Below are 27,817 nucleotides of genomic sequence, written 5' to 3' on the forward strand. Positions count from 1 at the left end.
AATAATTAAAAAACCCGATTTATTTCTTGTAACAGAAATATATAATAAAATGCAAGAAATTAAAATATTAAAATGGTTTCTTACAGAAATATAGAGAACCTGCTTCCTTTCTCACCAAAATCTTTCAGTGTTTTTTTTACCTCTAAGCAACTGCAAATATTTAATTCAACACTCGATTGATACAGTGCATGTCTGTGTGTGTATACTTGCATTTCAATATTGTCAATACACAACCAGGATGCAGTATTTCCATGTTAAAATTCAGTAGAAAACATCACTTTTCATTCCTAGCTTTGTAGTCAGAAATAGCTGCTCATCGCTGCTTTGGGGCACGGACTCATTTCCACAGTTCACTTCAACTAACCATATACCAAAGTAAGTAATTTGTTGGGGAAGGAGGGGGTTCCTTCGTCCAGCTCTACAACGCACACAAACAATGGAGGACGCCGGCAGCGCAGAGCAACAAACAATTAGGAATTTCAGTTACGCACCAATTTCATTCCACTGCAAGCAAGCAGAAATCATGGACCCGTCACTGTATTCACATTAGTTTGATGGGTAGGGAGAAAAACTGTTTTCCCGTGAGACACTGAAGGTCCTTCTCTAGTATACGCTTGTATGTTATTTGCAGTCAAGGAAAGACAATAAAGCCCACGTTTACCACATTGTATGACACTAGGTCCTCTGGTACATCAGTTTCTCATTAAATCAAGGGTTACTGGATTCTTCCTGTTGTTTTCTCTCTGCTTCAAGTCCCAGGCTTGACCTGCCATGAACTCAAAGGAACCAAATCAGCATCAACAGTTGAAGAAACAACCACTTTCAGGAAGAGTTCCTTTGAGTTACATGAGGCTGGAAGAATAAATGGCCATATTAATCATACGGTTCCAAATCCTTGGGAACTAGTGGCTCAGTATCTTCAGTTGTACTTTCTGCGGACTGCGGGGCGGCAGCTGCCAGGCTGTGTATAGTCTCTTGCTGATGCTGCTTTGCCTTGTTATATAGAAGAACTCCAATTGTCACTAGAACAGTCCCAATGGCCGAGAGGCTTGTGATTTTGTTACCAAACACAATAATACTTAGCCAGATTGACAGCGCATGCTTCACGGTACTAGCAACACTGGAAAGGAATATAAAAATTAAGGCCAAAGGAAGCTTTCTCGTACCCCACACAGAACCATGCTTCAGTGTAGCAGGACCTCTCTTTGTTCTGCTTGCTTTTTAAACACCAACTCAGATTCCACTTCTCCCCCTCAAGCTAATCCTATAATCAAGCTGCTTGTATATCAGCACTCATATCTTTACACTCATCTCAATCTTAGAGCTAGTACGAACAATTCACCTCTGGTTTTTTCTTTGCTTTTAAGTATGCAGTACAGCGTTAGCAATTCATTCCTAGCTAACAGAGGCATCTAGACGGTGCTAAGAGAACACTAGCATCATAACTATGATTTGCAAGTCTGCTGCTACTGTTCAGGTAATACAGCATTATAACCTGAAAAGAATCGATAACTAAATCGTACCAGTAACATTATAACAAGTAGTTAAGAAGTTCTGTATACACATAAATACAAATATACACTTTTACATCCTGTTATACAGAGAAGACTAACAACTTCAGAATCAGCATGTGGGTAACAGTGAATTGTCACAAGGCTGTAGCAGGGGCACGTGAAAGTGTACGACAGCAGAAGCCTTCAGAGTTTAGGACCAGGATTACCCCACAGGCACTAGGGCTCTTCATACAAATGACCGATTATCGAATCAGAATTGTGTAACAGCCTAATAAAGCCACCGATAACTGATAATGTAGGTGGAAGCTGTCTTTAGAGAACACATATAAGTCAACAAATACAGTTGACGTGCTGGTGTCATGCTTCAGAAAAAAGGAATGCCGAGCTGACTGGTCATGTTCTGTACTGCACCGAGATGTATAGAGGTATGGCCTTATCACTGAAGCAAACGGCAGCTTAAACGCTGGATCTAGGGTTTCAGTGAATCTGTTCAGTCTCATTAACCAGCTTTAAGGAATGGCTCTTAAACCCCAGTACAACACCCCTCTGCTAGTAAGTGAGCACAAGCTCACTTGAGTAAGTGAGTAAGTGAGTGAGTTGCACAAGCTCAACAGCATGGCTCAAATGCTGCTCTCCTCACACAGCAAGGGAACAAACCACAAAGTTTTGGTGATCCAGATGTGAAAAGTTTTCTGCTTGATTTGATGCATTTATGCGTTTACATTATTTATCTCTTTGCACAATCCCTTTTACTGACTAGTTCTCAAGCAGAAATACTGAGCAAGAAAAAAAAGAAAATAAAGTAGTGTTCTCGACATGAAAATACAGTTTTACCTGAAAGTCACAGGAGAAATTTTTCCCATCAAGGCATAGGCTGTCACACTTTGTAGGTGGAACAAGACTCCATCTATTAAGAGAAGTACCACAACATCTTGGTTGTAGCTGAAGCTCCTCCCACTTTTCCCAATCACAGGAACATCCTGAACAACAACAACAAAGAGGACTTTAAGAGTTCAGTTTATAAACAAATGTACGAGTGATTTTCCACCCACCTCATAAGCAGATACAGTTTTACATGTAAAACTTCAGCAAAACAACAAAACCAAACCTAGAATATACCAGCCATTTAGAGCCTACAAATCTTCCCCCCAAAAGAATATATTCGAGGAACAGCTCTCATCTGACTGAACTTTCCAGTGCGTTCAGCCTGCCTGTGAGATATTCTCGCTTCTGAACACTGATGCATGGCAATGAAATGCCGGAATATGAAGGATACATATTTAACCTGCTACATTATACTTCCTTCAGCTCAGTTTTGCTTTCAGAGAGTTAATATTCCTGTATGCCATGTGAATATCAGCAAAAAGTCGATAAATATATAAAGTTTGGTTTTCAAGTCATTATCTAAATCTTTAAATGCCCTTAAACAAGAATATGACATGATCTCAAAAATCCTTAAGTGAACTCAGGCTTTCTGGCCCACTTGTCAACTCATGTCTATATTAAATTATTTCTTGAAAAAATTTGTCTCTTTTACCTCCCCCCTTCCTCTCTTTTACCTCTTTTCTCTCTTGCAAACACATGATGAAATGCATTTCAGGGCAATTTAAAAAAAATGGGAAGAAAAGTAAAAATTAAGATTAACCTTAGTTGCACATTCTGTTCACAAGTCAAAAAGAAAACATAAATCAGTGTTAGTGAATTCAAATTACCATGAAAAATATCCAAGCTGGAATAAGCATAACTACTGCAGCAGCACTTGTGTAGAACTGAAGCTCTGGGGCTCTACAAAGGAGAAAAAATTTGATTAAAATTATTAAAAGCTTCCTCTTAGAGCTGAAGAAAGCTGCATCATAATTGGATTTACAGATATCAAAAAGACTAAAAGCCACCTACCAAGCTTTGGAGACAACAAATTCAGCAATCTCTTGCAAAGATAGTGGTTTGCTTTTTGTGTTGGTTTTCAAGATCGAAACTAGCATCTCATCTTGTGGTAAAATATACCTATATAACATGTATAGCTGTTGGTATGTATTTTACCACAAGATTTTGCTCCAGGCTCATGTTTCATAGTTAAAACATTGAGTGAGTCCTAAAGTTTGTTTCTGCGTGCCTACTAATGGTAAGGGCTGCTTTATGATTGCAGAATAAAGACTTATTTCTGGATATGCTGAGACTTTTAGCCGACTGTGAGACTCTGACCTATCACAGTGGGATCTGAGCGTAGTTTTCTTTCCCTGATAAAATTACTTACATTAAAGCTCTCTGTGAACAGTCTGAGATAAAAAAAAAATTCTTGGTGCAATATAATCATAAATAGGTGGTTTCCTTATGTGGCCCAAAGTCTATCTGTAACCAAACCTGAAATATTTTTAATACTTACGAAAATCTGTATTTATCTCCACTGAGTAGTTTTTTGGAAAAGACATTTTGCAAACTGGAGGAAAAAAAAAAAAAAACACAAACAATTTATCTGTGTTTTATTCATCACAAACAAATCAATCCCTGAGAAAGACAGTTGTTTCCCTTAAAGAAGTATATATGTATTCTACACATTTCACATTCTACACATGCAACTACAGAAAGGAGTTTGGTCTAACTCCTTTAAACTAAGGAGTTGTACTATTTTTTAATCTCATGAATGCTAGCAGGTATGACAGAGAAACTGTACCTTTGATAAAAATAAATTTTAAATACCGACCTTTAAATGTAGTGTACAAAAATAACTACAGGCAACAGCTTTCTTCAGTCTACCAAGAAACAAAATTCCTTTATTCCGCGCACAACTATCATTATGCCTCACCAGTCCATGATGTTAGTAGATAAAGCTGCCGAGAAACCCAGAATGTTGAAGCTGATTTCAGTAGCTGTACATAGAGCTAGCCCACCCATAACAGGAATGAGAGAGAGATTAACCAGCAATCCTACAAATGAGAAGAAAAATTTAAGTCTGAGTTTAATTACTGTATTATCTGATACACATGTAATTGGAAGTAGAGTTTTTTGAAAGCTTGATTTCCACCTTAACTTCTTTAGTTGAAAGACTTATTTCAGCCTTTTGCCATTTTGCATTACAAAGCAACCTATACGTGGCTTCTGTATTACTCCTGTGACTTATAGCTGGTAACAAGCAAAATCTCTTCAAGCAAATAGAACGCAATTGCAAGTGGAATCACAAAGGAATTATACTGGACTGGAAGACATTATACTGTAAGCCAGGTGTTTGGGGTTTTTTTGTTGTGTGTTTCTTTGGTTTTGTTTTTGGTGTTTTTTTTGTTTTGTTTTATTTTTTTGTTTTGTTTTTGTTTGTTTTTAAATCAGAGAGTGAACACAGTGAAGAAATTGAAGAATTTTCAATTCTGAGCAGCAAGCTGTCCCTATAAGACGGAACACACCAAACTTCAGTTATTTAAGGCTGCAGTAATATTTTCTTGACAGAAAGGTAACTCCAGAGCAGCAATGCCCTCACACAGCTGCATTAAAATAAATCCTTTTTTACTTTATATATACTCTACTTATTGCATTCAAACAGAATGGTTCTTCCAACTGCATTTATATATTTCAGTGGAATCTCCTCATCCATGGCCAGCTACGTGACAGTATTATACACACACACAAAAAAATCTCATTTCAACAGCAAAGTACTTACCAGTGTATTCTCCTAATATCATCCGAGACATGATAACAGTAAAAATAGGTGCAGAGCTTTTAACAGTTTCTGCAAATGAAACTGCCACATTTTTCAAGCTCACAAGACCCAAGACTACTGTGGCAAATCTGTAATGGAAGAACACATGAAATTAAACAGAAAATAATGCTTTAAGAGCTTGTCTACTCTTAGACTTTTGGCGTAAAAAGAATGGCATTATAACTTCCCTAGGTTTATAAATTTGAGCTGCAGTAACCAAGTATATGGAGAGGTGTAGCTGGCAATAAAGTAACCAAACCGTGGCAGCTTGACTGAGCTGCAGTAACTGATCCGCTGCACACTTCTACTCCACAGCACCTGCGAGGTGGAATGTGTCAGACCCATTTCTTTCTGCTTTGGCTTAAACGTTATTATTTATTTAGCACAAGTGAAGGCACCCTTGGGCAACTGTGCAATTTGTTTGGATGCACAGTGGACTTCCAGAAAACAAAGTTTACTTTTTAATAAGCTCTAACCAAGCTTCAGGTGACAGTGTTCTAAGCTGAAGTTTTCAATAGGCTCGGCCGAAAAAGTTAGTACAATTCTGCTGATGATAAAATTTCCTTGGTGAATTACCGTTTATTTGCAGTTATCCACCTTTGGTGTGAATTAGGTACACTACACATTTACGATACTTTAAGCCATGAAATTAAACAACAGGGTGGCAGATTAATTGTGATAAAGCTACTCTGAATTAACTGGAATCTTGTTATCCTTTATCACTTTTGCAGTGTACAGGAAATGAAATCGTACGTTCTTACTCTTTCCTAAAGGAGAGGAAATGGCTTCCAGCTGCATCAGGGGAGGTTTAGATTGGATATTAGGAACGATTTCTTCACTGAAAGGGTGGTCAGGCACTGGAACGGGCTGCCCAGAAGGGTGGTTCATCACCATCCCTGGAGGTATTTAAAGACGTGTAGACGCAGCAGTTCAGGGCATGGTTAAGGAGACACGGTAGTGTTGGGTTGATGGTTGGACTTGATGATCCTAGAGGTCTTTTCCAACCTTAATGATTCTGTGATGCCATGATTCTAAACCACAGACTGATACTATCCCAGCACACAGCAAACGCTTACTTTTAAAAAGATAAATATTAACAGCCTGTATCACTTTTGAGGTAAATCGCTGGAAAAAGGTGAGGGAACAAAGCAACATCATCATAAATACTCGTACACTAAAACATTGGCCTGAAAAGAGGAAGTAAATGGAAAGAGAAGTATGTTCTGAAAGAAGCTAAATGTGATGGGAAGCCAAGCTATCCAAAAACCCAATATCTGGAAAAAGAAACATAACATTTAGCCATAGGAACTAAAAATAAAATTATCCTGTCATTATTTTGGGGGGAACGGTGAAAACTCCAAACGCCTTCCACTCAACAATGAAAAGGAGGAGAGCCATGAAAATATAGCTTCCATTTGGAAGAACGCAATGAAGCAACCAGAGACATCTCTAGGAAATATTTAACTATTTACCTCATTAATCCAACAAACAGCATTATCATGATGAAATTGGGTGGATAAGAGATGCGTGTTTTGTGTTGATACAAGCAGCATGGAACAAACATTTTTATACAGCCAATGAAGGTGGTTGAAAGCATTTGAACAGCACCTAAAGAAAGATGAGAGAAAAAAAAAAAATCAGAAGATGATGGGAACATGACAAATCAAGCAATGCAAGAAAATTTCTTAGACAAACTTATGTGTAGGACTTTTAGCAGTTAAGAAACATGATAATTACTGTCTAGTTTTTATGAATTCTCACAGAAGCCCTTTACTTCTGCATCTACCAGCAAGGCAACAGAATAAACAAAGGTGGTATACACCTACAAAATCCTGTTTACAGATGAAACGCCCTTCTACAGGCAAACAAGTGAAGATTAACAACTCTGGAGACTATCAACAACTGACTCAATTTTATTTAAAACTCACACTACCCTCCAACACAAAAAACAAAATCACATTTTTCTTTTTAGCTTAGTTCTCAAACAGCATTGTACAGCTCCTCTATGAGCAAAGTTTCATACCATCTTTCAGCAAGTGGAGGAAAGGACAGTGTCAGAAGCCCTTTTACAGGCCGAGATCACAACTCATGAGCTCCCAGCCCCAAGATCCATCCCCACGTCTCCTAATTATGTCTTTTTCACTTCAGTTGAACCATTTTGTCCCTCAACTTTATAGAGGAGGATCTGGTATTGTCAAATATCTTACTGGAGTTAAAGTGTAAAAGAACGGTAGGGTTACCTAGCATGCTGGGCTCTCCTTCCAGTAATGAAAGAATGTATTTGTTAAGAAAAAGAGTGCAAAAGCTGAAGAAAAACCACAAAGTGAGGTAGATGAGAGCATGAGAATTCCAGATGCCCAAGTCCGACTCAATGACTGTAGTCTCCGTGATAGTTATTTTCAGAACGTTCTCCTCTGGGACACTATCACTCCTAGCAATTACAAATTTTTCACTCCTGTTCGCAAAGAGCGAACCCAAATGAAATAGTGATTTTGGCTTTGGCTTTTCTTCAAGGGGGGGAGGATTAGGTTCCTCCGGCGTCTGAGCACTTGTCACAGTCAACATGCTGACATTAAGAAATTAATCTTTGTCCTTAATACAAACCAACATTGACTTAGCACAGAACAGCACTTCGATGGAACAAAAATATCATGTGATTAGTTTTTCATCTCCCATGGCCTGAAAAAGTGTACTTGGTCCTCCAAATAACATCTTGCATAAAAATAAGCTTCACATGCTTCTTCATGTGGTCTATTCCATTTTTTTCTGCCTAAGAATGAAAAAAAAAAGGAGAAAGGAAGAAAAAAGCATGTAGCTTTGAATGTAATGACATTTCAAACCCCTAACGCAGCAAAGATACCACATTTCACCTGCAGTTCATGAAAGATAAAAAGGACTTCCGTAGCTTGTCTTTCGAACTGGATTTTGCACTCCTACCATAATGATACCAAGATTAAGCACTAAGAACTTATCTGAGGGAGATTTAATTCTAAACTAGCACACATATACACAAAAGACTTCATGTGTTTTTAAGTTACTTCTCTTCTAAAGCACATCAACACAGCCTTTTCCATTATAATTAATTCCTCTTCAAGATTCTACAGTTTCTTTGATCTCCATCTAAGGTCTTCTTTTAACCACTCCACAGAAAAATCTTCACAACCCAGAATATCTGGGCAGGAGCCTATACCCTTAGTACTACTTTACCTGTTATCACCTCTAGTCAAAATAATAAGCAATTAATAATCAAGGACTATAACTTCCAGTAATCATAAACACAATTACCCTGGTAACTGTGAGATCTAGGTGAACAAACCGTTGTACTCTATGATCCCAGAGGTCTTTTCCAACCTTAATGATTCTGTGATTCTATGAAGGTACGAAAATAAGTCCAAGAGCTTTCTGAAAAGACTTGTTCTCTATTTAATTACTTGTAAATAACACAGCATTACTTATTTTGCCATTGCAGCACTGTTCTAGCTTGCTATTTGGTATTAGTACTTGCAATAATTCTTAAAAGTCTTTTTAAAAGATCTGACAGAAAAAGGCATTAAACAGTTCACAGCTGGAGCTTTCTCCCTTTACCAATTACATGAAATGTGGCAAGTTACAGCAGAAGAGTACAGAGAATATCAAAAACAGTGACCTTTATTCTTATCAAGTCATGTAATGTTCGTTAGCATCATAACCCTAACAGATTCAAAGTCTGAATTAAGAAAGAAATAAATTGCACCTGAGCAGCTTATCTACAACATTCGAACACACTATAGGATTTATTGCTTTCTATGTTGCAATCTGTGTTGTAGGAGCAAAAAATAGGGTTAATCAGAAGAGAATGAAATGACAGACAAGACCTCTTTTGCTCCTCAACAAACAAAAACCAGGAGAAATTAAATTTTTAAAACTTTTCTCCGGAAGCACATTTGCTGGATAGACAAGATGATGGACCTTATACATTAAAGAGTAATTCTTGACAGGGAAGTTCATCACTAGACATCTTGGAAAAGCTGTCTGAAATGAGATGCCAATACTACAGAGCATCAAGCAATGGCAGCACAAGAAATAATCAATGGCAAGCAAAAATACAAGAGTTGTAACAAGAGCTACTGCTCCTGCCAAGATTTTGTTAGCATGTGAACAGGATACTGTATTTTCTTCATGCTTTTTTAATGTCCAATGTGGCATCTCAAAATAAACCATAAAGAGGTACTAAGAGTTAAATATATCCTGTCAGTCTCCATATCCTAAAGAGCAGCTAGTTTACACGGAAATTTTCCATTCCTCATGTTCTCTGTTCCTGTTACCACAGCCACGCACAGAAGGTTTCCATCCCTATCCCCTTATCTCTTTCCATTTTACTAGGAAACCATGCTAGCAGCACACCGGGGTACAGGACCCTCTGACACAATTGCGTTAAACCACATACTTGTGTTAACCCAGTTTAAGACAAAACTAGCCAATTTGAATGAAGATATGCATTCCTTAAGGAAATTTGTTAAGAAACACGATTCTTGATGACTCCTCCTTTTTCAGGTCTTAAAAATATACCCCTCTACATTCAAAACCATTAGTTATCAGAACTTTGTTAACAGATTTTCTGTTTATATCACTTGATTAAAAACAAAAGCAGATAAGCACAACGGAACTCCCACCCTCAGCAGCACTGCGATATCATATTTGATATCGCTCATTCCACATATGGCAGGAATCAGAACAGCAAATAAGAACAAAACTACTCCCCTAAATTACTGACCTGCTCTCTTAAATCAACTGGAAAGTCTTAAGTGGGCTGAAAGAGTTCTCCATCTGGAACTAATTCAGTCTTCCTCCCTCAAGACCAACCAGCAGCTGATGTTTACCAATAGATGAAAACGTGGCAGTGGTTGGCAGGCTGTTTCTCTTGGATCGCACACAAACATTCAATCTTCCAGCTCACAAGAACAAAGAGCAGGCAGTACATTTTACACTCTTCCTTTTATTTCCTCCAACTTTTAACTACATTAGCAATAAAAATGTTGAAGGTGGAAAAAATACGGAATATAAGCTTTAAGAGTCTCAAATTCCTACTTAAAAGAAATAATTACTAATTCAATGACTCCCCAATTTCTTAGGCTTTAAGATGTCATATTCATAAGACCACTGTATTCAAACTCCCTTTCTACTCAGAGCAGTTCAAAATTTAATTAGAAGTACATTCATTCCAAACCTAAAGAGGAGCAGGAAAAAAACTTTTCTCAGAAGACTTGAGTGTGAAGAAAATAAGTGAGGACATTATCTGCTTGTGCTTTTAAGTATCTAGTTTTAATTAAAAAAAAAAAATTACTCTCCCCTCAGGTTTTTAACAGGGTAGTCACACTAGGTTCGATTACTAAATTGCTTACACAATTTTCTATTGTGTGCAAGTGGCCTCCATGGGAATAAACATCATTTTGCTGCCAGGCAGCCTGCATGAATATATAGAAATGACAGCTATCTGTACAGTGCTTTTGTGGAAACGGTGTCACAGGTTAGTGGGCATTTTGAACTAGCACCAGCTCGCACCTGAAATAAACAGCACCCCCTTCGCTCACTGCAACTACAACAAATGTTTTTGTGGACATGTGGTAGATCAAACCAGGGAAACTGCTCCCCCCTGAAATGTAAGGCTGCAGGGGAAAGGTCGCTCTTAATCCTCACCAGGACTAGTATATATCATCTACGCTTAATTCTCACCAGTACAGCTTAACCTCATCACTGTAACAGCAGTACATCTACGTGGATTGTTTTCTACAGGTCTTGGAAGAAACACCAAGTTCAGCAAAAATTAAAATGCAGAAGCCACCCAAGTTAACAAGAACACACACACTGCATCTTTGCATTAGATCTTCCATGAGAAAACGTTTTGCAAGGAGACTATAACATTCCACACTGAAGTGAATAAGAAAGAAAAAAAAAAAAACAAAAAACAAGAAATTGACCTCCAATGAAGTGTGACAGCAGTACAATTTTCTAACGCAATTTAAAGCAAGCAAAATCAGTTTTCCTTCTCCAGCAAAGGGGAGGTATGTGTCACATCCCCCTTCCTCCAGAACTGCAGAGATGCGAGGGGCAAAGCAGCAGGTGAAAATCCAGTTGTAAGCGCTTGACAAGGCTGTAACAGGGCCCAGACACATCCGCCACACCTCGGCCTTCACTGATATTTTCTGCGACAGCTGCAGATTAGATAAGGGCAGCCAGATGAGCTGTCTTCACCCAACGCTAACACCACCTAGCCATCTTCTTTGAAAGTGAACGTAAAGTTCTTTCACAGACATATTTGATAAAATAACCTGAAAAGGCAAGAGATAAAACCAACTCAGGTGTTAAATTCTGTCGATGAGATTATCCCTGACACATGTCAAAAATCCTCATTAACAGTACTCACTTAAACTTTCTTTTCTTGAGAAACTACAGTTTTATCCCTAATTTTTAGGAAACTGTCAAAAATAAAAAAGCCAACAGTATAGCCAGAGTTCAATATAACCAGAGTCTTTCCTTAGAACTGAAAAATAAAATTATTTAAAGATAAAACATACAGCAACAAGCAACAAATCAGTCACTTGAAAGAGGAAATCTTTTTAAAATTACATCTACTACAACAAGATATGATTTCTCTTGAAAATAAACCTTAGCATTTCCAGCACCACAGATCCTGTGGTTCTTAACTATCTACTGCAACCCTGGTTATGCACAAGGTCCTTCATGATTCTCCCACTGAGCATACTAAGTATTTTTTATGGTTGAAATATATTCACTGGCAAGCATCTATCAGGTACTCCAAGAAATCTAATATGAAATTCTTCTGTGATGCAGCTCACCTCAAAACTGATACTGTTGGGTCAGAAGATCTAATTATTTCTTAAACAGCTAAGCAGAGTCTGACAATCACCACTACATGTATGACACCCACAGTTTCTTACTGCATTTATTTGTCTAAGACTGGAAGTGCTCTAGCCTTTGGAACAACCACCATCTAACGGCAAAGACAAAAAGCCATTCCGACAGTTTTTCTGACCACTTGATAGTACCTATATATAAAGACAGATATCCACAAAGAACTCTACATATAAAGTCAGCTTTACACCTCACACAAAAAAATAAACGCTCAAAAATGTTGCGAATATTAGAGAAACTAAGGCTAATCTGCAACTGGAAAAAAGAGGCTTGGGGTGCGTATCTTCATCTACTACCGTGCAGCACAGGTCACCCAAACATCGCTCCCAACAGGACGAACGCACAGAAGCCAGCATCCCAAGAAAGCCGTACATACTAACACAGGCTCATTAAATGAGGACAGCATCCAAGATGTTTATAAACACAGACTATAAACACAACCGCAAAGCTTAATATCTCCCATACAGCGAGGAAGGTGCTAAAAGATTGAAACAGTTTAGTACTTTCCTGCACTTCAGCTGTTTTTCTAGTCACCCACTCCCAAATCCTTCCCTCCTCTCTCTCAGAGCCAGCTGCCAGGCAGGTGTTTCCGCATGCCCCGCAGCATCCCGGAGCTGACCGGGCATCCCAAACACGGGAAGAGCCGCGTATTGGGAGCTGCCTTCTCCCCCTGCCCGCCGAGGGAGCTGCGCTGTACCACGGCCTTTTTGACCCGGCTTTCGGCCCAAGGCCCTTCGCAGGGCGCTCCGCCGTCGCAGCAGGGCAGAGCGGGAGGAAGCACGGCCTCCTCCCGCCGCGCCTCAGCCGGCACCGACGCGGAGCGCCCTCAGGCAGCGGGCTTTGCCTCTTCCCCCGCACCGGCAGAGCCCGGCCGCTGCAGCTCCGCTCCCGGTAGCCGGCGGTCAGCCCGGGGAGCGGCTGCGGGGGCTGGACGGGCAGGGCCGGCCCCGGGAGCCGGGGCAAGCCCGGGGACTGGGGCGCCTCCGCCGAGGGCCTTGCGCCCCTTTGTCACGGCAGGCGGGCAACGGGAGGTGGTTTTATGAGGGGAAAAAGAAAACAAAAAAGGAAAAACAAAGGAAAAGGGGGTTACAGGGGCCGCAGCTCGGGGTGACAGGCGGCCAGAGCCCCGCCAGGCGCTGCGCTCGAGGCCGGCCCCTCCATCGAACCAGGCGGCATCCACCGGGCCGCCCTCCGCTGTGGCGGCGTCCGAGCGGGCCCCTCCGCCCGGGGAGAAGGGCGGCCGCTCGGCAGCCGGGCCGGGCACGGGGAGCCCCTGAGGCGGGGCCGCGGCCCTCCCTCCCTCCGGCCGTCCCTCCCTCCGGCCGCCCTCCGGCAGCGCTTCCCGCCTGGGCCGGGGAAGTGACGGGCCCTCACGTAGCGCCTGCCCCGGAAGCGCGGGCGCTGCAGCCATGTAGGTCCCGTTACCGGAGGGGGGCGGCGCCGAAGCGGCCATGGAGGGCACCGACGACAGGTACCGGTGGGGCCTCGCCGCGCTTCGCCCCGTCGGGGAGGGAGGAAGGGAGGGGGAGCGGCGGCTCTCCGCTCTCCCTCGCCTCCTGCCCCACGCCCGACCCCCCGCGCCCGCCGCTGCTTGGTACGGCCCGTCCGCGCAGGATGGCGTCACTGCCGGCGGCGGGATGGCGCCCGTGACCGCATCCCCTTCTCTTCCCCCTCCAGCCGCGCCGCAGCCCCCGCCCTGCCGAACCTCACCCCGCGGCACCGGCAGCTCATCCCCACGCCCTGCGGCCCCGTGAGTACCCCCGCCGACCCCGGGGAGGGCTGTGCGCCGGCCCGTCCCTGCCGCCACCCCGGAGCAAGCGGCCGGGGAGGCGAGAGCAAACGGGAATCGTGCCCCGCTCCCCTTGAAACCGTGTCAGCGCACGGCGGCGGCGCTGTCAGCCGCGGCTCGGCCGGCGCCGCCGCTCTAGCGCAACGTTGTTTTCAAGCAGTTTGGTTTTGCTTAAATAAAACCGCGTTTTCAAACAGCGGATACGCAATCCTTCAAAAACTCAGTGCAGAACTGTCGAGGAAGGGGTATTAAAAGCACAGCAGTCCGAAGCTGGGCTGCAGCCACCGTGTCATGGCTCGGCCCTCCCTCCAGGTGACTCCCCAGCTCCGCGCGCTGCTTTTTCCCTTTACTGCCAACATCGCAGAGAAGCGGCTTTTGCTCTCTCTGGTACAGACTGCCTGGGATGAAGGGAAAACCATCTCCCGCTCAAATCCTCCGCACGTTGCTCGGAAGCGTGAACCTTTCTTTACAATTTTCGAAAACTAAAAACCTCGATACGAGGTACCGGGAAAAAGTTAATCGCTATGTTTTGATAGGTGTATAGGTGGGCATTGGCAATCTCGATTTCAGAAGATGAAATTGGCCCTTGTGAGGCACTGAGAAAACTAGAAGGCAGTCTGTAGACATAAACCAGAAAGATCTAGGCTGAGATTAAATATGAAATAAAGTTGGAGTTCTCCCTTCCTCAGCAGTTTTGGAGTTTCACTTCAATTGTAAAGAGTTTCTCTTCCTTTTTTCCAGGGAAAACCCTGCGCTTGTGTCATTTAGCCAACTTGTTTTAATGAGTTTCTTAAAACCAGCAACGAGTTTATACTGCGTTATGTGTTCAAAAATTTTCTTCCTTTACAGATAAAACCTTGGTCAGAGCTATCATTTCCTGTGAAGATCTACTTCTGTGTCACTATTTTGTCTCTGCTAAGTGTCATAGGGCTAACCATAGAGACACTCGTTCAACAAACCGAGGAAGATTTCACCATTTCTCTTATTCAGTTAGTTGGAGTTGGTAAGAAACATGCCATTTGTACTTTAAAACAAATACATTTTTTCCCAAAGTGGTAATTAAGCAGCATCTGAAGCTTCTTTTTTTACTCCTTTTGGCCTGGTATGTTACATGTAGAATCATCTGCTAGTTTGGCACTAACAAGCTAGATGCTTTTGACACTGTTGCTTTTTCCCGTAGTATTTTAAGGAAGGGATCAGTAACAGATGTGGTGTCATCCAGAATACATTCATGCATGAACAGTGTGAAAAAATATTCAGGTTTCAGGAAGTTTTGCTATAATTAGCTTTCTTACTGGTGTTTCATTAGGCAGATGTGGCAATGATTGTGCTTTCAGACAGCTGCCACTTTATGTAAGATAGACTGAATGTTCCGCTATGCCAGAGAGCGCTTACCGTTTCCCGTTTTAATGTCTGTGCCGTAATACGCTGGGGAATTCAGAGGTGTCCACACTCCAGGGCTTGTCGTAGAACGTACACCTCCTGACATGAGCCGTGCTTATACCCGAGTCGTAGCTGGCTTCAAGGCACCTTCTTACATTACAGGAAACCAAACATACACGGTTTGATCTGAAACAAGAAAATGTTAAGTCATGTCTCAGTGTTAAGTTCCTGCAGGAATGTTGCATCACCTGAAGTATTTTAATAAAAGAAAACAAGGACCTCATGTTTTTTAAAGTGCTTTCTTTTTTTGGCTAATATTTTTTGTCCCACTGGAAGCAAAATCTGAACTTCCTTGGATGTTTCCAATTTAAATACTCAGTAGAAACTTATGTTCGTATTCCTGGGTCCATTTGTATTGAATAGAAATGAAACTTAACATAAAAATAAATACAGCTGTAAGTACTTTAGGCAGAGGCTTTAGCAGGTTTTAGCTGTTGGCTCACTCACCAAAAGAACGTAGAAAAGAATAGACTCTGTGGGTGTAACACCTTGTGTACGAGAGAAGCATGCTAATCATAAGCAGTCGTTGCTTTCCAGCTTTCACCCAGAGGGAACAAAGACAATAGATCTGTTCAGATTCTATAATTAGACACATACAAACAATACTTTTATTCCAAAACTCTGGTTTGATTAGCAGCTTTTCACACAAGACTCGGCCTACCAACAAAAATTGCAATGTTAGAACAGACCATTGGTGCCTGCAATGTCACACTGTTTTGTTAGCAACCACTGTTTTGTGCTTCAGAGAAAAACGAAGAACCTTCATAATAAACCAAATGAATCACATGATGTTATAAATGGGGAAGTTGAAAGCATGCTTGCTAATCTATTTTTCCCCTCCTGCCTTCTGCTGATACTAATTAGTATTACATGCTGCAGCACACGCAGAGGAAGAATTGCATGCCTCTCACAAAACCTCTGGTTTAAATTGGGAAAACCAGTGTATTTTTAACATATTACTTCAAAGTTTTAACGTAAACAAAAGTTCTTTCAACATATTGGTCAGTAAAGATAACTTCATTCAAGGAGCTATTACTGGCTTACCCTGAGATTTTAAGATGTGTAAGCTAACCTCCATAAACGTGCCAAAAACATGTTTTCTATAGGGTAGACAAAGACTGACAGAACTGGTAATAGTTCTTTAAAGAAAAATAGATGCCCCAACCGTAACAATCTCTTGGGTAACACTGGAGGTATTTACTTTAAAGAGGGTTTGGGATTTAATTTCTTGAAAAATGTTCACTTACCAAAAACAAGGGGATGTCCTTTATTTCAGATGGACACCTTATCGCTCTCTGCAGCTGCCTGAGAGGGGCTGGAGTGAGGGGAGGTTGGTCTCTGCTCCCAAGTCACCAGTGACAGGACGAGAGGGAATGGTTGTGTCAGGGGAGGTTTAGGTTGGATATTAGGAAAAATGTCTTCACTGCAAGAGTGCTCAGGCACTGGCACGGGCTGCCCAGAAGGGTGGGGGAGTCACCGTCCCTGGGGGCATTTAAAAGACGTGTAGACGCGGCTCTTCAGGGCATGGTTTAGGAGACATGGTAGTGTTGGGTTGGCGGTTGGACTTGATGATCCTAGAGGTCTTTTCCAACCTTAATGATTCTGTGATTCTATGTGCTATTTCTGCAAGAATCTGAATGCTCAGAAAAAAGTTTGTTTTCAAATTATTTGCACTTCTGAGTTAGCAGCTGAATTTGCAAAACAAGGAAATACAGTCTTAAATCTTTCAGTTCTTCCTGAGGTCATAAACATGCAAAAAGATGGCATGATTCACTTTGTAATTTGAAAATCATTTCCAGTTTTCTCACTGTTAATAAAAGTGAAAAAGGAAGTTTGTTCACAAGGTTTGTTTAGAGAGTTATTATGTTACTTTGAAAACTTCTCCGACACTCTGTCCCCGTGTCCCAACCTAGCAAAACTAGATTATTTGATGTGCGGAATCCAGGAAGTAGCCCTCTGGAAAAAGAAATCTATTGTTACTTTGTCTACAGTAAGAATTAACTAGTGTTTGTAGGAGCACCCTATGTAAGAACAAAGCACCGATTCCTGTTTTTATGAAAGGAAAGCCTTTTCCTTATTCAAGCTTTGTCAAAGCGGATGCGTAGAGTTCAACATTGATGGCTAACTGTGCTGTTAAGAGTGGGGGGGGTTTGATGTATTTTATAAAAACAGAACTCAGAACTTTCCCGAACCAGTTTTTTTCAGTTTCCAGGGTGTTTCAGAACTTCCAGAACAAAAATAAACCGTTAGGAATCCAGCCCGTCTCAGTTCAATTCAATACACAAGCCATTTGTAGTGGTCAGAACCACACAAACGATACTGTAGAGGTATGTGTAAATTCCTTGTCAGTCACCTGAATTACTCTCACTGGAAAGATCATGGAATTTCAGTTCTTTAATAGAAGTGGTGATGCTTCATTTAAATCAAATATACTCTTCAATGTAGTGTTCGATTTAGTGTTAATAGAATAACATACCACAATTAATTAATTTGAATAGCTAATATGTTGCCATTTTCAAAATGTCACTTCACAACTAATTTAAAAATCTTAAATTCTTCCATTTCTCGTATGCTAAACCCCAGGGGAGAGTACTCATTTTAAATATCTGATTCAGGCTCCTTGGTAAGAATACAGGTGCGCTCTTGACTGAGGAGCCTGATGGCCCTGATACTTCCATTCTGTCATCTGGATCAAGCACATGGAAAAACTGCACTATGTGCAGTCTGCGTTCACCTGGTAACTGACCTCTCCTCCTCCTTCCCAGTGTTCTGTGTATACTATGTGACTAGAGGAATCCTGCAGGAGAATCGCCAGGAGCTCATCGTCTTTGTTCTTTCCATCTTGCTAGTGATGTTTCGTTCCATTGTCAACTTCACAGTTCTCTCTGCTGAGGAAAAGCCGAAACTCCTGGTTAGTCTCCTGGCATTCATTAAGTTTGCTTTTCTCCACATCTTGGATTTGAAAATCTTAGAAAGGCAAGATGTCTCTGATAAGGGGACTACTAACAGAGAAAAACCAGGCTGAATTATTCCTGCCATTGAATAACAAAATGTACACCTCCTCAATTGCAAATCTGTTTCTCTGACCTGTTCTTTGGGTACCTGAAAGTAAGAGAAGTATCAAAGTGTTTTACTCACACAGGATTATGGCAGAAGATATCCTTCACTTTACCTACTTCACTTCAGATTTCCCATCTATTAAAGGACTGGCCTAAAGTCACATAAATGTAGCCTATGAACAGAACTGGAATCTCAGCTCTATATGCAAGGACACAGGCATTAGCCCCGCTGCTCCATAAACGCAGCAATGTGTTTTTAAAAGAGTTATGGTGACCTGCTGCAAGGAAACAAAAAGATACAGGGGAGGTGCTGCCATTCCTGATTATCTTGTTTGCATTCTAACAGTAAAATATAATACAAGGATTACATTCTATGCGATCCTAAGATTTCTAGTTAAACTTCCGTTTGCCATGCTTCTCAGAAGTCCTTCCCTTTTGTGGTCACACATTTATCTAGTAAAAGTAAGTCCTTAACAGTACATCTTCTACACCAGGCTTTACTTCGAGGTTCTTATTTAATGTATACACTGATGACTGGGATGCACACCTTGAAGTAATTTGCATCTCTTTGATGCCCATTTCTTATTGACCCTAACAACCCAGTCTGCTGAGATAAATACATTTAACTAAATGTACAGGTGATATGGAAAATTGAATAGGCAAATTCTGCTTTGGTGCATCTTCCTAGCTTGGTTGCCATCTCTTGAAGAATAATTTTTGGATGGCTTCAGAGCAAGGAATCTCCTTCTCACGTTTGTGTTAATACTGCTATAAAAGTAACTTGGATAACTGTAACTCCTACTACCTGAGCAAAATTTCTGAGCCAAAATAAGGCATGCTAGTATAAATATTCTCATATCAATGTAATTATAATGGCCATTTTGCCACTTCAGCCATCTTTAAAGCAGCAGACAGTTAGTGTGAATGTCAGCAAAGTTGTGGATACAACCCAGACAAAACCAGTGTTTTCTGAAATTTAGTAGGTACAGCATTCGGAATAACCCACCATCCCCACTGAAATCAGCAGTTTATGCCATACAGGAGGCTTAGAGCCAATCTCTGTCAAAGAAATCGGTTTCTTTGAACTGTATGATAAAACCTGAAGCAAAATCTTGCTACAAGTTTCATGATATTACTGGGAGCTCAAAGGTTATGTTTCTCCTAACAGTTGTGAAACTGCTACCTTGAGGGCAATGTAAACCAAAATAGCCAACGTGAGTTTACGGTTATTACCAAGTAGTTGCAACAAGTGGCAAAAATAACGGCCTGATCTTTGCCACTTAACAGGGTGGCAAACTGTCATCCTTAGTCGTTGTCTATTTAAAATGCTATTAATAGGCAGCCTGGTTCTCCTTACTCCTTTATTCTTTTATCACCAGCTAGAAGATTTAAGGTTGGAGACTGTCCCTGTTTTGGCATGGCCAGTCACATCCTTATTTCTCTTCTCCATCAGGCCCGCTTCATTCTGATCCTCTTGGTTGGCTCCTTTGATGTGATCTGTGCCATCATCCTCATTCAGAGTCAAAGCATGATGGCCTTTCGAGTGGGTGGTGCTCTAGAAAGCCTACAGTCACAATACTTCATGCTGAACCTCTGTTTTTCCATGTTGACCTTTGATCTTCAGGCGCAGGTATAGAACTCTCTTCCCCTGGGTTCCCTTTTTCCCTGCTATTGAGACTATCTTAGAATTAGACTAGCTGAGCTGAACTATCAACTTCGTAGAGCAATCCTGCCTGTATCTTACCTTTTAGATAAGATTAGCTTAACAACGGTCATCTCTCCAGGTGTTTGCTATAGGGAAGCTTAGTTAAAATCCATGAAAATGAATCAACATATATTTTATCATTGTCCTGCCCAGAAGGAAACCTGAGTCTTATTTATGGGAAGAATGTCCAGAAAACCAATTGCACCCAGAAGCTCCAACCCATCATGGCCTCCTAAAATAAAGATGATCACTGCACATCTCAGCCTTTCCAGCCATCCTAGCTGCCTCCCACGTTTGAGAAAACGATACTGGGATGGGAGAGGGGAGCCTGACGTAGCAGGGCAATCAGGGTGAGATAGCAACCTGCAGTTACAGATAAGTGAAGTGAGCCCAAGATCTGTTCAGAAAAAGTTTGTACTTCCGCGTGCTACCCTTCATTCTTACTTTACTACTGTATTACCTTATGCTTTATCTGGAGCACATCTTACTGCCTTCCCTGTTCCTTGTTGTTGCTAGTAGAGCATACAGGGAAGTATATCTGTCCTTGTGTCCCGTTTTGTAGTCTGTCAGGTTTTGAGGAAAAAATTTAGCCTTTAGACCTGTGCCCAACTTACTGTTGCTGGGCATTTGTGTCACATATTTTTTGGTGGGCTATATGGTCTCAAACTAATAATTTTACCAAATCTTTGCCTCTTCTTTTCCAGCTCTGCTTGTGTGTTCTGCTGATAAGCCTGCATGAGATGACTTTTCTACATAACATCATCTCAGCAACAGGGATTCTTTGGGCCTGCCTGAAGGTGACCATTAGCATCATCGCAGTAAGTGTTCAGCTAACAGTGAACACCACAGCAAGAATAGTCAACTTCTGAGACTAGAAGTTGTCACCCTGAGCGGTGATCACAGGCTGGGAAGTCACAGCCATCCCATTCTGTGTAATACTGCTAAGTGGAAGGGAGCCAGAATGGATCCCAGCAGAAAACAAGAGCACCAACAATAATGAGGTCAGGTTTCTTACAAATCTGTGTCTCTCAACTGAGCATACAGGGTGAAACAATGTCACACTATGGTTATTCCTTTCTAAGGAACATTGTTCTCAGTCTTTTATTACCTACTTCAGTGAAACCTATAGGATCACAATATCTTCGACATTTCTACCTCTTAGTTAGGTGAAACTGGCAGCAGTCCTCCAAATTATTACGAAGATTGATATACAGGCACAGTGAGACTGCATAGGCCTTAGATCCTTAGGAAACCACACCAAAAAGATGAGTGGTCCTTTATTGGGACAGCTTCTTTAAAGGTGAGTGACAGTTTTCAGGTTAACATAAGGATTTGTGAACTTGAAATGTAGTTCTTCATGTCAGTCACACTGAACTTCCTCTGGAATCTTGACAGCTCTGTTCCAAGAACGATTGCAGAATCAGGGCCAAAGTGCATCAGATATGCGAGTCTCTTATAGCCAGGAAGGAGTTTAGGGGGTTTGGGCTTGTTGGTTTTTCAGGCTCCTTGGGTGTTTGCTTTAGCAATTCAGACAAATTCCTGACAGCTGAAATACAGCTTTCTAAGTGGTTTGATTGCCTTCCTTGCTGAAAACGGAGGTAGCACCAAGCACTGTGCTTTTAAAATACTTTAGTAGCTTTAGGAGAATAGTTGCACAGAATCATCTTTCTCCTGGACTTTGGAGTGTCGTGGCCACTAACAGCTACCCGGCAGGGTAAAACAGAGACAGGACTAACTGTGAGTGTGACACTTCGGAATGCAGATAGGGATATGGTAGCTTGGTTTCCTCCTAGGAGCTCCTTACGTACCTTTGTGAGGCACTGGATCTTTGCTTCCAGCTGAAGTGTATCAGGTGTGGAAAGAAGGGAGCAAGGAGAACCGTGTCTTGTTTTCCTGCTAGGATTAAAAGTGTAAACCTTTCAGCTACTTTTCCCCCACCATGAGAAACAAAGTTGATCTGACCAGTTGCCACTCACAGATCACAAGTCTTTTGCTTCTCTTTGATTTGCCCTTAGGCATTAAAAGAAGCACTGTTTCTTTTAAGAAAAGAAAGAGACATTTCAGTTAGGTGGCCTCATGCCTTAACATACATGATATTGCTTATGCTTTCATCAATAGCAAACATGTTTCTTAATAGTTCAACTGGTTGTAGTACATGTCCTGGGGATAAGTATGTATTCTTGCCCTTTGCTCAAAACTGTTTACATTAGAACTGCTTGAAGGCTACTTTCTACCCAGTCAGCTACATTAGTGACTTCTCTACTGGAAGAAGTTAACAGCTTCTTGTCTAACTAAGAAATAGCAAATGTAAAATTAATGGAAAAAAAAATATAGTAGTGCTGTATTTCAGTAACTGGCAGCACTGCAGGGCAACGGCAACTTAGAAAAGGTGGGTACATTTCATGAGAGTCTGGCAGCTTTGCATCCAAGGTAAAAATGATTCTGTCTTAGGCTAGAGCACGTAGACAGTTTGACAGAGGAGTGACAATAGGAAATCTGTTTCCTTACCCTGTTCAGACAAGTTTTTCACAATCAGCTTCTGGCAGATGATGCAGGAGCACAGAAGCATGTATCGCTGTCTTGTTTGGTGCTCCTAGAAACTGCGCCTGCTCTGACATTGTTACATAAGATGGGGAGACATACATAATCTACCAGAAAGTATAAACATAGAAGGAAAAACTTGGAAACGCCTCATATGCAGTCCTTTCTGGTAACCGCAGTACCTGGAAGCACAGCGAAGTCTCCTGCTCCCTAATTTCTGGGTTGATGCAGATGCCATTTCACAAGGGAATTATTCATTATTTTTCTTCCACTTACACACATGCAGTCCTATTTACTTAGAGGATTTATTTTACCTATCTCCATTATTTATTTTTTCTCTTTTCTCCTGTTAATTACTAATTCCCCTTTCCCCCTCCTCTTGTTTCTCAGCCTTTGTTTTCCTTTCCCTTTTGGTATTATCCTAAGAGGAGCACTATCCAGTATCACAGAAAACAGAGACAATAGTGGAGGTAGCAGAGAACAGCCAAACTCCCTTAGGGGAGGGACAGTTCCCTTAGTGCTTTTGTAGAGGTTCATATGCTGACCACTGCAGAAGGATCAGTATTGGTTTGGGAGGAATTCTGTGGTTGATCAGATGCATCAAATCTTATCATAGCACTGGTGCAGTGACTCAGCTGTTTTTCCTTTGTTTGCTCAGACCTGCCCTTTCAGTTCAGGACTGCTGGAAGTTGCTACCTGCTGAAAAAGCAGCCCATCGTTTCTTTTCTCCCAACTCCCAAGGTTAATTGTGAAAGTTTTTTCTGACAGTTAAATTCTCTTGCTGCTCCTACATTTTAGTTCTCAGTGACTTTAAGTCTCTGTAGTAGAAACAGAGGTAGAGAAAAAAGTCACAGAGCACTTTCAGTCTGTTAGCTATGAAAACATTAATTTGTTAGAGAAAAATCTGAGCGTACCCAAAGGAAAATGACATCAGCTTAGATGCAACTCAGAAGAGTCAGCTGCTTCTCCATTTAAGCTAGCTGGGAGCTCTACTCTAAGAAGGCAGAGCTCAAGAGGATGCCGAGATAGCTCAAATCACACACAGCTGTCAGGATGTGCCCATGAAACAACCAGTTCTGATTTGACCAACATCACTCCTGGCCCAGCTCAGTGGAAAACGGAGACCGTATTTCCTGCTAACAAAACACAGGTAGGGAAGGCAAGTGGAGAGCAAAGTTACAACTGCGAACTCAACACTTGAAATGCTTTTGAAAAGTCAACTATATGTAGCTTTTATAGAGTATATAGCAACAAGTTATATATGTCTCATCTTATTTTACAGATTTTAAAAGAACTGAAACCTCTAGTGTGGATTTTTCTGTGTCAGAATGTACCTGAAGTAGCTTATCTCATCTACCTGCTTTACACGGTAATTCATCAAACTTACTGCTTGATAATGGGGAGCAAGGCTGGAGGCCTCCTCTTCATTACTGGATCCTTGGGCCAAAACATGGTGCCTCATTCCTGAGCACCCCCCTTTCGTTGCAGCTCCTGTTAGAATCAATGAGAGCAGCAGGCATGTCCTACCTCTTCAGGATGAACATTTCAAGACAGGAACCACATCAAATTGCTATTGAACTGATTACTTAGAGAGAAAGGCCCTCAAAGTCTCTGCAACTGGCAAAGTGTCCAGAATGATTAGGGAAAGATGCAACAAAATCTTCCAGTACAAGGCACACACCTCCTCAAAAATGCCTCCCCTCCTTCACAAGAAATTTCAAGTGGTGCCAGAGGATTTGACCATCTGCAGGACCTCAAGTCATTATATTTTAAAGAATTTCTTAGGCAGCACCTCCAGCTGTTGATCCTGATGTAGCCAAAACAAGAGACAGCACAGGCCCAACAAACTCCAGTGTTAAGTGGTTTTTTGGCACTAGAATAGTGATACAGCACTTATCTCTGGGGCACCCCAGCACCTCCCTTAACACTTGTGTGAAAGGAAGTAAGGAAGGAGGAGGACAAAGCGGATTGTTCATCATGGGAAGGGCTCAAATGCTGATAGCAGCCAGTGTTTCTCATACTTCATATAAATAGTCTCCAGATCCTGATAAAAATCCAGTGGCTGCTGTCATCCAAGTCCTTGGGGTTCTATTTATTGAAGTACGCCGTCAGATCAGGCTTGTGCAGTTATTTGCTGGCAAAGCACAAAAGGACCACACACTGTCTTTGGGAGCTATACTTGTGTTGCAGTTAGGAAGAAAAGTGCAGGTGGCGGCTTCTGACATTCTGAGTAACATGACAACCTGGAAACAGCTAGGCCTCCTTACATTTTTGCATGGAAACAGTAAGCACTCAAGTGCCCAGCAAATGAGGGCATGGACATGCAATGCAATACTCTGTGCAAGAGGGGTCTGTAATATAGTCAGTTCTCCAAACCAATTCTTTTTAGCGCTTTTTATCCAACTACCTGAAAGAGAAAAAGACAAAGAGAAAAAGAGAAAAAGAAAGAAAAAGAGACAGAAAGAGAAGAAAGAAAAAGAGAGAAAAAGACAGAGAAAGAGAGAAAAAGACAGAGAAAGAGAGAAAAAGACAGAGAAAGAGAGAAAAAGACAGAGAAAGAGAGAAAAAGGGAGAAAGAGAGAAAAAGGGAGAAAGAGAGAAAAAGGGAGAAAGAGAGAAAAAGGGAGAAAGAGAGAAAAAGGGAGAAAGAGAGAAAAAGGGAGAAAGAGAGAAAAAGGGAGAAAAAGGGAGAAAGAGAGAAAAAGGGAGAAAGAGAGAAAAAGAAAAAAGAAAACCTGCACTTACCGTTAATTACTTCAGCTCTGAAAAAGCTGCTGGATTGACTCTACAGCAGCTGCTTAACCACCCTCTGCAGTGTAAACAGGCAAACCGATAGAACTTAAACTTAACTGTACTGAAATTGGCCAGGACATCCATAACCTGCCTCGATATGGGATATGGTACACGCCCTTGAGTTTGTTTACAAATCAAAGTAGTCGGAGCTGTGCTTTCTTTAATCTCATCCTGATAATCACTAGGCCTGCTGGGGCAGTGACTCAAACCTGCAGGAAGGGGGAAAAGAGGACTGTGAGATCTTAGTATCTTCCCTTCAGTACTGGATTTTTGCAGAGGTCTTTCATCTTAGTACTAACACGCCTGATCATACTTTGTTCATGGGAGCAGCAACCCTTCTTCAATACAGTAGATAGCTACAGGATATAAATATTGTTGCTTTTAATTAGAAGTTGCCATTTTCTTTGTGTCAGAACCCTCAAAAAAGCACAGGTTAGGCAATTACTAATGTGATAAGCGCAGTAATCAGGCTAGCCATGAATGAAAATGGGATCATGAAGCCAGCCCCCAGACGTGCATGACAGTAACCATACAATGACAGCCAGGGAACATAACTTCATTCTATATTTTACAGTGGAAAGAGACTAAGATGTAAGATGAATTCTGGTTTCCTTATCTCCAGCTTAATTGCTTTTTCAATCTGGGCACAGTACTGTCTTCATATGCCTTTAATGATGCAGAGATCAGAAGGTACCATGCATTGAGCTAGCATCAGTGTGCAGCCGGGCAATCACAGAATCAGGAAAGTCAGACTGTTAAAAAGTGATCAGGTTCCCACACCCCACCCCAGTTACTATCTAGTGACTTCTTCCAGAAACATAATGGTTGATTGCATTTTATGTCTTCAGGGTTTTGTGGCACTAGGTGTTGATTGCTGTATGTCTCCATTTCCCTGCAGGTGATAAGGGAGTGGGGCAAAGGGAATTCTTACACTCTGGAAGCCGCTTTCATTACCGGCTCTTGCATTTCTGTTGCAATAAAATCTGTTTTGTTTTGGGCACTGATTCACGTCTACCGCAGCTTTGGCCAAGGGCTGAGAGAAAGAAGTAAGTACTTGAAAAGGTTAACCTAACTATGAAGGTTGTAGCCTACTGTATCACAGTCACAGATAAGCTTGTCGAGCCAGGAAAATAGTTTGGGATAGACACAATAAAAGGCAGGTCCCTAATGACATCAAGCACTACTGCAGCCTCAGAATTTACTGGCCTGACAAAGCTCAGAAACTTGGATGGAGTGTGATCTGTCCCTGAAGAAAACTGACATTAGTCAAAGTTGCTTCCAACCTATGCAAGAATTGCTGCTATCCAGAAAAACAGATCTGTGTGGAGAGATCTCCTCTATACAAGATGATGTGTAGTTTTTCTTCTTTGTCATGCTGTAATAACCAAGAGAGACAGAATAAAGGGACCTAAAGAGCCACTGATCTCAAACTACCCAAACCTCCTTTTACCTGAAGGACATAAATGCTGCTAGGCACTGCTGTTGACTGATCTTCCTTTCTTCCTACAGTGTTTTCTTCCTATGGAAGGATCGACTCCTGAGCACCTGCCTTGTGTTCTGTCTGCAGCTCTTACAGAGTGAAATCATAGCTGGGAAGTTCTGATCAAGTCATTGCATTCAGGATGTAAGATAATGGGCCAGTTTCACAGAGGTACGGGAAGTTGCTCAGAAAAACATCTCTACATTTCTTGGTTTGTATTGTCCTAGGGAACTATAGCAGTGCAGCTGGTAACTTAGCTTAAAAAGTGAAGTGTGCTCGGGAAATTAACAGCAATCCTCTCAATCCAATGAGTTTTGCTGTCAGGACAATGCATCTTTCACTCCTGGTTTTCCTGACGTTGCTTTGTAACTGCAGGAGGTTCACAACACGCATATGAGTAGATAATGTTGGTAACATATGTGCTGTTTTTCTGGATATACACAAACGTAATGAAAATAATTTGCACACCTGGCTTTTATTGCTGACTCTAGAAGTGGATTGCCCTACCATCATTTCTTAACTCAGATCTGTTGCTGAACAGAGGTCAAGCCCCGAAGATGGCAGCTGTATTCCCTGATTTCTACTACGGCTGTGTGATGGCGTAGCCCCTACAGAACGGCTAGGGCTCTTGTTCCTCCTCTGACTTCAGAATAGTTCCTTTATTTTATTTTTTATTTAAAACCCAGCTACACAGGAAAACTAAGCAATGTAATCTCATGCCTTCCTGTAGCGTGTCTAACCGATGTGCCATTCCATACACAAGGGTGACTGTTAAAATAAGCCTTTAATATTGTAATTAAAAAGTTTGGTATTTTGTTGACTGGAACCTTCAGCTACTGGCTATTTTTTAATAAAGTATAAACACAGTTTGTGCATGGATCATTATTTCTCAT

At 41.5% G+C, this 27,817-nt stretch overlaps 3 protein-coding genes across 11 annotated transcripts in view; 1 reads left to right on the forward strand and 2 right to left on the reverse strand.

The window, feature by feature from the left end:
* Positions 1 to 13,676, reverse strand: SLC35E2B (solute carrier family 35 member E2B). 5 transcript variants are annotated; one of them, XM_075114319.1, is made up of 9 exons: positions 13,540 to 13,676; positions 7,443 to 7,972; positions 6,675 to 6,810; positions 5,164 to 5,291; positions 4,318 to 4,438; positions 3,898 to 3,951; positions 3,227 to 3,299; positions 2,349 to 2,494; positions 1 to 1,120 (listed from the first exon to the last, which is right to left on the reverse strand). In XM_075114319.1, exons 2-9 carry the CDS (start codon positions 7,765 to 7,767, stop codon positions 874 to 876), a joined length of 1,230 nt encoding a protein of 409 aa, XP_074970420.1. In that variant the 5' UTR covers positions 7,768 to 7,972; positions 13,540 to 13,676; the 3' UTR covers positions 1 to 873. The 5 variants fall into 5 exon arrangements, with proteins under 5 accessions (XP_074970420.1, XP_074970418.1, XP_074970421.1 ...); XM_075114317.1 differs by lacking the exon at positions 13,540 to 13,676 and adding an exon at positions 13,205 to 13,364; XM_075114320.1 differs by lacking the exon at positions 13,540 to 13,676 and adding an exon at positions 11,160 to 11,510.
* LOC142066628 (uncharacterized) lies at positions 13,477 to 27,791 on the forward strand. 5 transcript variants are annotated; one of them, XR_012663749.1, is made up of 10 exons: positions 13,477 to 13,585; positions 13,792 to 13,864; positions 14,753 to 14,906; positions 18,112 to 18,257; positions 19,859 to 20,035; positions 20,815 to 20,928; positions 23,934 to 24,020; positions 26,343 to 26,490; positions 26,954 to 27,095; positions 27,466 to 27,791. XR_012663749.1 is itself a non-coding variant. In XM_075114355.1 (9 exons), exons 1-9 carry the CDS (start codon positions 13,566 to 13,568, stop codon positions 26,983 to 26,985), a joined length of 951 nt encoding a protein of 316 aa, XP_074970456.1. In that variant the 5' UTR covers positions 13,477 to 13,565; the 3' UTR covers positions 26,986 to 27,791. The 5 variants fall into 5 exon arrangements, 4 of the variants coding, with proteins under 4 accessions (XP_074970456.1, XP_074970458.1, XP_074970459.1 ...); XM_075114355.1 differs by having other exon boundaries at positions 26,954 to 27,791; XM_075114356.1 differs by lacking the exon at positions 13,477 to 13,585 and adding an exon at positions 14,101 to 14,215 and having other exon boundaries at positions 26,954 to 27,791.
* NADK (NAD kinase) overlaps positions 18,104 to 27,817 on the reverse strand; it is a 40,045-nt gene continuing 30,331 nt past the window's right edge. Inside the window, exon 12 of the mRNA XM_075114316.1 lies at positions 18,104 to 18,231. Coding sequence (XP_074970417.1) covers positions 18,192 to 18,231 — 40 coding nt within the window. The 3' untranslated portion in view covers positions 18,104 to 18,191. The remainder of the gene's footprint in view (positions 18,232 to 27,817) is intronic.

The sequence above is a fragment of the Phalacrocorax aristotelis genome, chromosome 19 (genome assembly GCF_949628215.1).
Source record: "Phalacrocorax aristotelis chromosome 19, bGulAri2.1, whole genome shotgun sequence".
In the NCBI taxonomy this organism is placed as follows: domain Eukaryota; kingdom Metazoa; phylum Chordata; class Aves; order Suliformes; family Phalacrocoracidae; genus Phalacrocorax; species Phalacrocorax aristotelis.

What these genes read in the sequence shown, in the direction of transcription:
- SLC35E2B (XM_075114319.1), bottom strand. Translation starts at nt 7,767, where the DNA reads ATGTTGACTGTGACAAGTGCTCAGACGCCGGAGGAACCTAATCCTCCC. An exon ending in GGAGATAAATACAGATTTTC is followed by an intron (nt 3,300 to 3,897) that starts GTAAGTATTAAA and finishes TCTCCTTTGTAG; the next exon opens with AGCCCCAGAGCTTCAGTTCT. An exon ending in ATTTCTCCTGTGACTTTCAG is followed by an intron (nt 1,121 to 2,348) that starts GTAAAACTGTAT and finishes ATTCCTTTCCAG; the next exon opens with TGTTGCTAGTACCGTGAAGC.
- LOC142066628 (XM_075114355.1), top strand. Translation starts at nt 13,566, where the DNA reads ATGGAGGGCACCGACGACAG. An exon ending in ATGGAGGGCACCGACGACAG is followed by an intron (nt 13,586 to 13,791) that starts GTACCGGTGGGG and finishes TTCCCCCTCCAG; the next exon opens with CCGCGCCGCAGCCCCCGCCC. An exon ending in TGACCATTAGCATCATCGCA is followed by an intron (nt 20,929 to 23,933) that starts GTAAGTGTTCAG and finishes CTTATTTTACAG; the next exon opens with ATTTTAAAAGAACTGAAACC.